This window comes from Equus caballus, chromosome 1 (assembly GCF_041296265.1).
Source record: "Equus caballus isolate H_3958 breed thoroughbred chromosome 1, TB-T2T, whole genome shotgun sequence".
Classification (NCBI taxonomy): domain Eukaryota; kingdom Metazoa; phylum Chordata; class Mammalia; order Perissodactyla; family Equidae; genus Equus; species Equus caballus.
In genome coordinates this window covers 28,853,006-28,865,094 of record NC_091684.1, presented here as the reverse complement: position 1 = coordinate 28,865,094, position 12,089 = coordinate 28,853,006, and the positions used below count along the sequence as shown (strand labels likewise).

Below are 12,089 nucleotides of genomic sequence, written 5' to 3'. Positions count from 1 at the left end.
GTTTGGAAAGATGTTTCAAGCTGTTTACAGCAACTTTGTAAGAGAAAGATTGAAAACAAACTCATTCATTCAACGAATATGTATTTGTGTGACTTCCAGGTGCAAAGCACCGTGTAAGACTGCATTAACTTGGCAAGTAACAACCTTTCTGAGGTTCAGTTTTCTCATAAGCAAAATGGAAGATTAAAAACAATATGCTGGGCAGTGTGTGTCATTCAACTCTTACAATGACTTTATGTAGTAGGTACTTCCCAGATGAGAAAACAAAGGTTCTCAGTGATTAGCTTGCCTAATGTTCTAAAGTTAGTAAGAGATGAAGAAGAATTTGAACCCAGATCTATCAGGAAAGAAATCTTTTCTTTTTTCTTTTTTTTTGAGGAAGATTAGCCCTGAGCTAACTGCTGCCAATCCTCCTCTTTTCGCTGAGGAAGACTGGCCCTGAGCTAACATCCGTGCCCATCTTCCTCTACTTTATATGTGGGACGCCTACCACAGCATGGTGTGCCAAGCAGTGCCATGTCCACAACCAGGATCTGAACCAGCAAACCCCAGGCCGCTGAAGCAGAACGTGCACACTTAACCGCTGTGCCACCAGGCGGGCCCCAGGAAAGAAATCTTAATAAGCCAAAAGCCCAGGTTCTTTCTTGGAAGATTTTTATTTTTCTCTATTCACACAGTAGTGTAAGACATGATTAATGGTAAAAAGTTGTACCTTAATAGGATATCAAAAAGAGTGAGAGGGGCGGCCTCGTAGCCAAGTGGTTAAGTTTGAGCACTCTGCTTGGCGGCCCAGGGTTTTGCCAGTTCGGATCCTGGGCGAGGACCTAGGACCCGCTCATCAGGCCGTGCTGAGGTGACGTCCCACATGCCATAACTACAAGGACCCACAACTAAAATATACAACTATGTTCTGGGGGGCTTTGAAGAGAAGAAGGAAAAAATAAAATATTTTTTAAAAAAGAAAAACAAAGAGTAAGAAGGGGCAAAAGGAAGACATCTTGTGCTGAACCCCAATAGTTCCTAAACACCAGTTAGAAGCCTCCTGTCCAGCTGAAAGAACACTTTTCTGTACCTGATTTCCTTTTTTTTTTTTAAGATTTTATTTTTCCTTTTTCTCCCCAAAGTCCCCCAGTACATAGTTGTATATTTTTAGCTGTGGGTCCTTCTAGTTGTGGCATGTGGGACACCGCCTCAGCATGGCCTCGATGAGCAGTGCCATGTCCGTGCCCAGGATCCAAACTGGCGAAACCCTGGGCCGCCAAAGCCAAGTGCAGGAACTTAACCACTAGGCCACTGGGCCGGCACCCTTTTTTTTTTTTTAAGATTTTATTTTAGGGGCCGGCCTGGTGGTGCAGCAGTTAAGTGCGCACCTTCTGCTTCGGTGGCCTGTGCTTCGCTGGGTAGGATCCCGGGTGCGGACATGGCACCACTTGGCAAGCCATGTTGTGGTAGGCGTCCCACATATAAAGTAGAGGAAGATGGGAACAGATGTTAGCTCAGGGCCTGTCTTCCTCAGCAAAAAGAGGAGGATAGGCAGCAGATGTTAGCTCAGGACTAATCTTCCTAAAAAAAAAATAAAAAATAAAGATTTTATTTTACCTGATTTCCTTTTAACAAACCTTTATTGAGCACCTACTGAATACCCAATTCTGGGTGTAGTAAAAAAAACCCTACAATTCTGAGAGTATGTTGTAACAAAATGATAGATAGATAGACAATTAAATGTTTTAAATATCAGACAGTAAATTATCAAGGGCAGGCTTAGAAAAGCTCAAGTTGTAAATGCCCTGAAAATTGATAGAAGGAAAAATTCCATGTCAATCTCTGGAGGCTTCCTGGAGGAAGGTGAAGATGGAGTCAAGTCTCAAAGGAGAAGAGAAAAGGAGAGCAGAGGGTATGAGAGTGAGGCAACACAATACACTGCCCACGTCTGTGTCCAGCAAGTGAATTAAATACAGATTCAGACAAGGGTAAGTTTAGAAGGCCATACACTGAGTCTGTAAGAGCACAACCTCTAGAACACTGTAAATGAATCCCAGGGCTGCTACCTACTAGCTGTGTGACTTTGGATAATTACTTGAGCTCTCTGAGCCTTAGTTTCTCATCTGAAAAATGGGAATATAAAAGGCCTATGTTATATTGGTTTAGTTACCCATCCCCTCTTACTCTAGGGGCCTTTTCCTTTGGGGATAGTCTTGGTGGAAAACCAGGCCCTGAGCAACTAAAGTAAGTGAGCTCATTTTACCTGGGCTTGGCCACTAGGTACAGCCTCTAATGGCTTCAGCTCTTAATCAAAAGATGCAAAATGAAGGGATGGTCAGAATTCATGCATAACAGGTGTATGGTGGCCAAATGGTTCCTACTGAAAAACAGTTGTGCTTCCTATTTCTTGGTCTTCAGAGAGTATCTTAGTTCCTGCTCATTTTCCAAGCCTGTTCTTCCTGTCTCCTGCAGATTCTGTGAGCTCCTTTTGTTCTTCTAATAAATTTCATTTTTGCTTAAGATAGCCTATTTCTGCAACTCAGCCGAAAGTTTCATTAGTGATATCACACACAGACATGTGCCCACTCAAGCTTACTCATTCCCTCACCAAATATCTACTGAGGTCTTTGTTTGTGCCAGGCTCTACTCTAAAAGTGAGCATACAAAGATGAAAGAAATCCTATGATAACTAGGAACAGCTAGAGGAGGTGCAAATTTGGGCAGGAAGGTGATAGTACCTGTTGAGATTGAAATGTCTATGAGACATCCCGGCAGAAATACATCCAGGTAGACATGTGGATATCCTTTACTGGAATTTAGCAGAGATATCTGGGCTGTAGATGAATATTTTGGAGCCATTGCTTAGTGGTAATGGTTCAAGCCATGAGAAGAGAGGAAACGGCCCAGCAAGAGCGTTAAAAAAGAAAAGAAAAAGGCCCACAATAGAATTTAAACCCAACATTTAAAGGATGATGGAGGAAGATGAACGAATGGCAAACAAAATTCTGGAGATAGTACTACCTAAAAAAGAGAAAAATGAGAGGAGAAAGATGCCATGGAAACTACAAGAGGACCTTTCAATAAGGAGGTTGTCAAACGTCTGAGAGAAAAAGAAATAAATACATCCTTAAGACCTCAGGAAGATCTACTCTGGTAAGTAGTGGTTTCAGGAATGAATGGAAAGAGAGAAAGTGGAGGCAGCAATGCCAGAAAATCTTTGCAAGAAACTTCACTGAAAGGAAAGGGAGAGGGAGCGATGGGGTGGAGGTGGGGAGATGAGGATGAGTGACTTCTAAAACAGGACAGACTGGAGAGTGTTTCTATGCTGAGAGCAAGAGAACAGAAACAAGGTGATGAAATAGAAATGGATGCAGGTTCACAGGGAAGTTGTAGGGGGAGGGAGGGAGAAGCAGGGCTCATGAAGAGGGAGTGGACTTGAAGGGAGGAGGAATATCACATGTCCTGAGAAGGCTGTCAAGGGATGGAAAGGACCCTTGCATATCAATTTGTACGTGTTGCTGGAGAAATTACACACAGACTCACTGCCTCTAAAGTATGTTTTAATTTTGATTTCTAGCAAACTGTTCGTTTGGGTGATGAATTGTTGATATAGTAAAGTGGTTTGGTGCACTAACTCTGGACTCAGATTGCCTGTGGTTGAAATCCCAGCTCTGCCTAAAGCGCTTAATAGCTGTGTGATCTTGGCCAATTTACTTAATCTCTCTGTGCTTCATTTTCCTTATCTGTAAAAGGGGCTTATTGCGGCTGTCACACAGTCAGTACCATGGAAGTATTAGATATTATTATTATTTTCTACTAGATTGTCATCTCCATGAGGTTAAGGTTTTCTATTTTGTTCAGGACTGTCCACTCGGAGCCTGGCACTTAACAGGCGCTCAATAAAAATTTCATGAATAAATGAATGAATAAGTTGGGGTGAGAGAGCGAGGCTTGGAGGGAAGGAAAGCCTTGGGAGTGGGACTCTCAGTTCAGGACTCAGCGGAGCTGGAATCCCGATCCTTGAGTCAGACTCTGGGCCAATCCGGGGCTTCCTGGGGCCTGGGGCAGCTGGCCTACACGCCCACTCGGAGAGCGTGCCTAGGGCAGGAGAGACCAGAGGCGCTGAGACCCTTGGGTGCTCGGGAGGCTCCTCCCCCGGCGAGGCTCCCTGGCTCCTCCCCTGGTGGGCGGTGTCGCGCCGGCGGGGCGTGAACTGGGGGGGCGGGGCCAGCCCCGAACTACTCTGGCGGGGCGGGGCGGGGCGGAGCCGGCTCTCAAGCCGGGCCTCTGCCCACCTCATCGACCAGGGACGGAAGTCTCAGCCCCGCGCTCCACCTTCCCCGAGAACCCGGGACTGAGAGCTGGGCCTCGCCCCACGGGCCGGCCGGCACCATGAAGCGAGCGGGGACTCTGCGCCTGCTCTCGGACCTGAGCAATTTCAGCGGCGCGGCCCGGCTCCGGGAGTTGCTGGCCGGGGACCCAGCCATCCGAGTCCGCTGCAGCCTGGACGGCCGCCACCTGCTGCTGCTGCGACCCCCGGGGGCGCCGGCCCCGCAGCTGCTGGTCGCGGTGCGTGGACCCGGCGCGGAGCTGGAGCGTGCCTGGCCGGCTGGCCACTCCTCACCGCTAGACGCCTTCTTCCTGCCGTGGCCGGCGCGTCCGGCGCTGGTCCTGGTGTGGGAGAGTGGCCTAGTCGAGGTGTGGGGCGCGGGCGTGGGGCCTGGCTGGCGGCTGCTGCAGAGCACCGAGCTGTGTCGGGGCGGTGGAGCCCGCGTGGTGGCCGTGGCGGCGCCCCGAGGCCGCCTGGTGTGGTGCGAGGAGCGTCAGGCTGACGCTGAGGACCGGCTAAGGTCTCCCGCAGCCGCTTTCAGCCACTGCGTATGCGTCAGGACTCTGGAGCCCAGCGGGGAGGCCGGCACCAACCTGGGCCGCACACATATCCTGCTGCACCACTGCCCCTCTTTCGGGCTGGTAGCTTCCCGCAAGGACCTCTTCCTGGTGCCGACTGCCACCACCTGGCCTGGCGTAGGCCACATTCTGCTCATCTGGAGCCCAGGCAAGGGCAAGGTGATAGTGGTTGCCCCAAGTCTTGGCCTCTCCCACAGTAAGAGCCTGAATCCAGGACGAGGGGACACATGGGACTTTCAGACCCTAATCCGTGGCCTTCCTGGGCTGCTCACCCCCAGGCAGCCATTGACTGTACATACCTGGGCCCCAACTCCCCAGGGTCTGCTGTTGCTTGATTTCAGGGGCACTGTGAGCCTGGTGCAGTCCCACGGTGGCACCCGGGCTGTGGGCACCCTGCAGGAAGCACCTGTAAGCTTGGCAGGGTCTGCAGCTCTGGGAACATTTCATGGCACTCTGGCCTGTGTGCTGGGCTCCACATTGGAACTGCTGGACATGGGCAGCGGGCAGTTGCTGGAGAGGAAGGTTCTAAGTACAGACCGAATACATTTGCTGGAACCACCAGCCCCTGGCATGGAGAATGAGGAAGAGCTGGAGACCCGGGGGGGTCTTCGTTTGCTTTCAGCCTTGGGTCTGTTTCGAGTAGGCTGGGAGGCTCCGCAGGGCCTTGAGCTGCCTTCAGCTGAAGATCTGGTGTTTGAGGAGGCCTGCGAGTACTACCAGCGGCGCAGTCTGCGGGGTGCGCAGCTCACCCCAGAGGAACTGAGACACAGCAGCACGTTCCGGGCTCCTCAGGCCTTGGCCTCCATCCTCCAGGGCCACGTGTCCCCATCTACACTGTTGACCACACTGAGGGCCGAGCTTCGAGATTACCGGGCCTTAGAGCAGCTCAAAGCCCAGCTGGTGGCTGGGGATGATGAGGAGGCTGGCTGGACTGAGCTGGCAGAGCACGAAGTGGCACGCCTTCTGAGGACCGAGTTGATGGGAGACCAGCTGGCCCAGCTCAACACCATTTTCCAAGCCCTTCCAACAGCAGCCTGGGGTGCCATTCTCAGAGTTCTGCAGCTGCAGCCTGATGGGAATGGCAAGCTGAGGTCCCAAGCTCCCCCTGATGTGTGGAAGAAGGTACTAGGGGGTACAGCAGCTGGAAAGGAACCCTCCAATGGGATACTGCCCCTCTTTGAACTCCTGTGCCAGTGCCTCTGCCGGCTGGAGCCGCGATGGCTACCACCTTTTGTGGAGCTAGCCCAGCAGCAGGGCGGGCCTGGCTGGGGAGCAGGGGGCCCAGGGCTGCCTCTGTACCGCAGAGCCCTGGCAGTACTAGGTGAGGAGGGGACTAGACCTGAGGCACTGGAGCTAGAGCTGCTTTTGGGCAGTGGGCGGCCCAAAGCTGTGCTCCAAGCTGTGGGGCAGCTAGTGCAAAAGGAGCAGTGGGAGCGGGCTCTAGAGGCCGGCCTGGCCCTCGGCCCCTCCAGCCCCCTGCTTCGAAGTGAGATCTTCAAACTGCTGTTGGCAGAATTTGCCCGGCACCGCCGGCTTGATGCTCACCTCCCCCTCCTTTGCCGCCTGTGCCCACCGGACCTAGCTCCAGCTGAGCTCCTGCTTCTACTGCGGACACACCTCCCAGATGAGTTGGAGCCCCCCACCCCATTCCCTGAGCCCAGAGCAGAGCCCCCTCTCACTGTGGGCTTGCTCAGAGCCCTGCTGGAGCAGACTGGAACTCAAGGACGGCCCTCTGGCCCAGTTCTAAGCCTATATGAGGACATCCTATGGGACCCAGGCACTCCACCCCCAGCCCCACCCAGGGGACCTATGACTGCCCTCCAGGCATCGGACCATCCAGGCCTGGAGGCCTGGGCACCATCAGGACAGGGCCTCTGTGTGACTGATAGAGGCTGAAAAATCTTTTCTAGGACACAGTGATCAGGGAAGTGTGCCCAGGAGTTGGAGGGGGGCCAGGGTGGGACCTCTATGTGCAATACTCTTCTCTCTTCTGGAGCAATTTTAAAATATATATATATATATATATGTGTGTGTGTGTATATATATATATATATATATATGTTTAATATTTTAGTATAGTAAATATATTTGGTCTTTGTCCTCAGTTTTTTGTCCTGGCACAGAGCTCCTAAAACCCTTGGAATTTCCTGAGTAATGAATGTCTTTTGTTATTCATAATGAGCCCCTGTAGGTCACACTTGTGTTTATGCTAATTGGGTAACTTAGGGTGGGGACCCTCAGCCTTGCAATGGGGCTGGTCACCAGAACGACCAAGTAATGAGAGAGTTGGAACTTTCAGCCCCTTCCTCCTCCTGGGAGGGGAGTACGGCTAGAGATTGAGCTTTATAAAAACTCCTGAATGAGGAAATTTGATGAGCTTCCGGCTTGGTGAACACATCAGGGAGGTGAGAGGGAAATGCGCCCAGAGAGGGCATGGAAGCACCACACACAGCCCCACCGCATACCTCGCCCCATGCATCTCTTCCCTCTGACTGTCCCTGAGTTGTATCCTTTGTAATAAACCTGTAAATGTAAGTAAAGTATTTCCCTGACTTCTGTGAGCCATTCTAGCAAATTGTCAAACCAGTTTATAGTATGGGAACTCCCAATTTATAGCCAGTCAGTCAGAAGTACCCGCGACTTGCAACTAGCATTTGAAGTGAGGGCAGTTTTGTGGGACTGAGCCTTTAATCTGTGAGGTCTGCACTGACTCCAGGTAGTTAGTGTCAGAATTGAATTGACTTGTAGGACACTCGACTGGTGTCCGCAGAAAATTGGTTGTTGGTGTTGGAAAATGCTCCAGAAATATACACACAGTTTGTGTGTTTTTGAACAGCTGATAGTCTCTGGGTTGTGGGCTATACAGGGAGTGGTTGAATCTGAATCTGTTGGCTAAAGTAGCCTCTTCCAATAATGAAAATAATTAATATTTATGAGCATGTAATATGTGCCAGGTACTCTGCTGGTCTTTTTTTGAAGAAGAAGAAGATTAACCCTGAGCTAACTGCTGCCAATCCTCCTTTTTGCTGAGGAAGACTGGCCCTGAGCTAACATCCATGTCCATCTTCCTCTACTTTATATGTGGGACGCCTACCACAGCGTGGCTTTTTGCCAAGTGGTGCCCTGTCCACACCCAGGATCCGAACCGGTGAACCCCCCACCGCTAAGAAGTGGAATGTGCGAACTTTAACCACTGCCGCACCTGGCCGGCCCCCGTCTGCTGGTTGTTGAATAATCCCTTATTTAATACTTCTAGTAACCCCATTGGGAAAGTACTAATATTATCCCCATTTTACAGGTAAGGAAATCGAGATTTAGAAAGATTACTTGACCAAGGTTAGTCAATTAGAAAGTAGACGCTCTAAGATTTGAACCACCTCACTGTCCAGCCAGGAGCTGGTACCTGTGTGGGTTTGAATGCACTTGTCACTCCGTCTCAATGGCAGCTTCTCCAGCCTTCTGTGAGGAGGGAGATCTGCAGAGCTGCGCCATTCCTTTCCCCAAGACTCTTCTGCTGCGGAATAGGAACCGTGATGGGTCCTGGCCCATGCCTGTCTCCCTCAGGATTCCTGGAGCAAGCCCTGATTCAGGAGATTTGCCACAGACAGGAGAGCTACCTGCAGAGCCCTCTGGCTTAGTAACAAGAGTCATTGGAGCAGGGTTGCTTGGAGGGCCCCACATTCCTGCTGACTCCCTAAGGCATGAAACAAGAGCATCTCTGGCACAGATTTCTGTTCATCTGAATTTAGTCAGCAGGACCACCTCTGAAGAGGCCTTGGCCCTATGCCCCACTTCTACCCCTCAGACTGGTTCGGAACTTAGGGTAGGACCCTGGGTGCTGCTACTCAGCATCATCCTGGGCCCCCAGCTATCCCTTGGCCAAGGCTTGAGACCAAGGTAAGGACTGCCACTCAGCTTTGTCCTCACTTGGGATCTGCAGCTTGGATTCTGCTCGGCCTCATCCTGAGCTTAAGGTGGCTCTTCAGGCTCATATGGGACTAGGGATGGTTCCCCAGTCTCTCAGGGAAGGGAGGCAGCCCCCCAGGCTTTTCCAGGGCTGGTGTTACTCCTCAGCCTCACAGAGGTCCTGAAGTGGCTCATCTGCATGGCCAAGTCCTGAGATGGCTCTTCAGCCTCACTGAAGTCTAGGGACGGCATCTTGGCCTCATCCAGAACTTGGACGGCCCTTGTCCTGGCCCTCGAGCCAGGGTGTCTACCAACATCAGGAGTCAAGCTACTGGCCCTTAAGCTACTACTCTTTCCGGAGGCCCAGAACTAGGGACAGGTCATCCCTGGCCTCTACCTCAGCCCCTTCCTGGGTTGGGAGGGGCTCTTCCAACTCTTCTTGGTCTTGAGGCTGGACCCATTATGGCTCCTCTGGGAGAAGATAGGGAAGCTCAAAAGCAGGAACCTGCTTCCTATTCCTGATCCTGCTAAATCATGGATGTTTCTTCTCAGACTGAGATTTGGCTTGGGTCTCCTTCTGTGCTTGGAGAAGGAATTGTACTCACTGAGCCCCTGAGGGCATGGGCAAAGGCAGAGGGCCGGCTTATTCCTTGGAGTTGTATTGCTCAAGGAAGTTCCTCAGGGCCACCTTCTAGTAGGGCCTCCAGATGTGAACTACCCAGCGTGGCTGTTCTGAGAGGAGCAGGTGAGCTTAGATGAGAACTTTCACCTGCCCTTACAGAGTGGGTGCTTAACGACTCTTGTTCTTGTTCATGCCCCATTTCTTTTTTTTTTGAGGAAGATTAGCCCTGAGCTAACACCTGCTGCCGATTCTCCTCTCTTTTCTGAGGAAGACTGGCCCTGAGCTAACATCTGTGCCCATCTTCTTCTACTTTATATGTGGGACGCCTACCACAGCATGGCGTGCCAAGCAGTGCGTAGGTCTGCACCCAGGATCCAAACCAGTGACCCCCGGGCCTCCAAAGCAGAATGTGCGCACCTAACCACTACACTACCGGGCTAGCCCCTCATGCCCTATTTCTAACGTGGGGGTGCAAGTGACCCCAAAGTGTGTCTCAGGACTTTGGAGAACAGCTCAGGGATGCAGATATCATCGTGTAACTGGGTTTTGGTGGAATGTGTGAGAGGGCCATCAGAGAGATGGCCTGGTGTAGTCTTCCTGAGTCAGAGGGCTCTGAATAGATGAGTGGAGATCCCAAGTCTAAGGTCTTTGGTTGCTAGAAAGGGTCCCTGGAAGTACGTTGGGACCTGGGGAAATGGGAGATCTAGGAGCTAAGGTCCTAGATCTTGAGTGCCTGGGTAAAGGGGGAAGTTCTGGAGCTGAAGGTTTTCAACAGTGGACAAGGTCCCAGGTCCAAGGTCCCTGGGTAGGTGAGGGAGAGGATCTTAGGCCAGTGGATAGGGGCATTTCCACAGGTATGCCTCACCTTTGGAAATCCCTCAACTTCACTTGGCAGCAGCCCCTGGAAAGCTTAAAGGTGAAGCTAAAGCTAGGCAAGACCACAGCGCAGTCTGGGCAAAGGAGAGGAAGCAAAGCCTAAGGCTCTTCTACCTACCTGTGTGGCCATAGGTCCCAGTCCTCTCTATTTCTTCTCCCTACTGCCCACCCATAATCCCAGCCCCAGCTCTATACTTCCCTTCCCTCACAGGGGATCTGCTGTTTGAACGCAGACCACAGTTTCCATCCTGCCCAGTGACTGGGCCGCAGGACTACAGCCACCAAACTTCTCCAACTTTCAAAGGCCCAAGATCAGAGCACCACCCTTTCCTCTATATGTGACCTATAGGAAATTGGACATGGTGGCCAGGGTGGACCTGTGTCCAAGCCACTCCTACTTTCCTCCTATACCCTGACCCAGCCCTAGGCCTGGCCCTGGCCACCTGTCATTGAGACTATTACAGTGGATTCCTAGTTGGTATTCCTGTCTGCTCAAGCCTAACCTTGCTTACACAGAGTATTGTAACAAGCAAATGTGATCAAGTTCAGCACCTACTTCAACATTCAGGGTAAAGACCAAATTCTCAACGAACACATCCTTCCCTCATCCTTCCGTCATTACTGGCCCTGCCTCTCTTTTCACTCACTCTTCCTTCTCCCACCCACTGAAGAATATATTACAGTTTGAACTGCTTGTGTTTCCCTGAACTCACTAGACCACCCACTCCCCAACCCCAGCCCATGACTTATGCTTTTTTTTTTTTTTGAGGAAGATTAGCCCTGAGCTAACATCTGCTGCCAATCCTCCTCTTTTTGCTGAGCCCTCCTCTTTTTACTGGCCCTGAGCTAACATCCATGCCCATCTTCCTCTACTTTATATGTGGCCTACCACAGCATGGCTTGCCAAGTTGTGCCATGTCCGCACCCGGGATCCGAACCGGTGAACCCCAGGCCGCAGAAGCAAACGTGCGCACTTACCTGCTGCGCCACCGGGTCGCGCGCCCCACCATGCCTTATGCTTGACATGCTTTTCACCCTCTTCTCTGCCTGGCCTAAACCCTTTAAGATACACTTCAGACGTCACCTCCTCTCCTAAGTTTTCCCTACTCACCCCCAGTAGATTTAGTTGTACCTTCTCCTGTTCTCCCACAGTTCTTAGTACATACCTCTAAAAAAGCATTTATCAGATTATGTTGTGATTGCCTAGTTATTTACTTGTTTCCCTGATTAGTATACAAGTTCCTTGAGGGAAGAGACCATGGATATTTGTATTTTTGTATCCTCAGCATGTATCACAGTACTAGGCTCGTAGTAGGTTCAATTATCATTGTAGATTCAGGAACTGACTCCTCCCTATGGTCTGGAGTGAGAATGGATTAGGCTCTGGGCTTTAGGGAGTCTCTGGTTTTCTTCCCTACTTCCCACAGGCCAGACTCACTGTCTGGTTGATCCAGACCTGAAACTGATGGAAGTAGGTCAGCTGGATCTGAAAGAAGAACCAAGCCACCTGGGGCAATGGTGGAGGTGAGAAAGCCACTGAGCCAGGGCCATCTTGGGAGTTGGGGTGGAGGTGGAAGGAATGGACATAAATTGGTACTACCTAGGGCCCCCTGATCCCAAAACCAGGACAGGAAGAGGGGTGGGAAAGCCTGAGTCAGTGAGGTTCTAGGGGAAGGAATGGGTGGCAGGGGCTAGTGGGAGTTGTGAGGTGAGGTCAAAGGACTGAGATCCCCACTCAAATACGGCCCTCAGGGAACTTGTCCTTAGGAAGTGTTCCACATTGTGCAGATGCATC

At 51.2% G+C, this 12,089-nt stretch overlaps 1 protein-coding gene across 1 annotated transcript; it reads left to right on the top strand.

Annotated features, from left to right (window-relative positions):
* Positions 1–4,252: 4,252 nt before the first annotated feature.
* Positions 4,253–7,433, top strand: HPS6 (HPS6 biogenesis of lysosomal organelles complex 2 subunit 3). Its single transcript, XM_001499738.5, has one exon. It carries the CDS (start codon positions 4,375–4,377, stop codon positions 6,784–6,786), a length of 2,412 nt encoding a protein of 803 aa, XP_001499788.1. The 5' UTR covers positions 4,253–4,374; the 3' UTR covers positions 6,787–7,433.
* Positions 7,434–12,089: the final 4,656 nt, after the last annotated feature.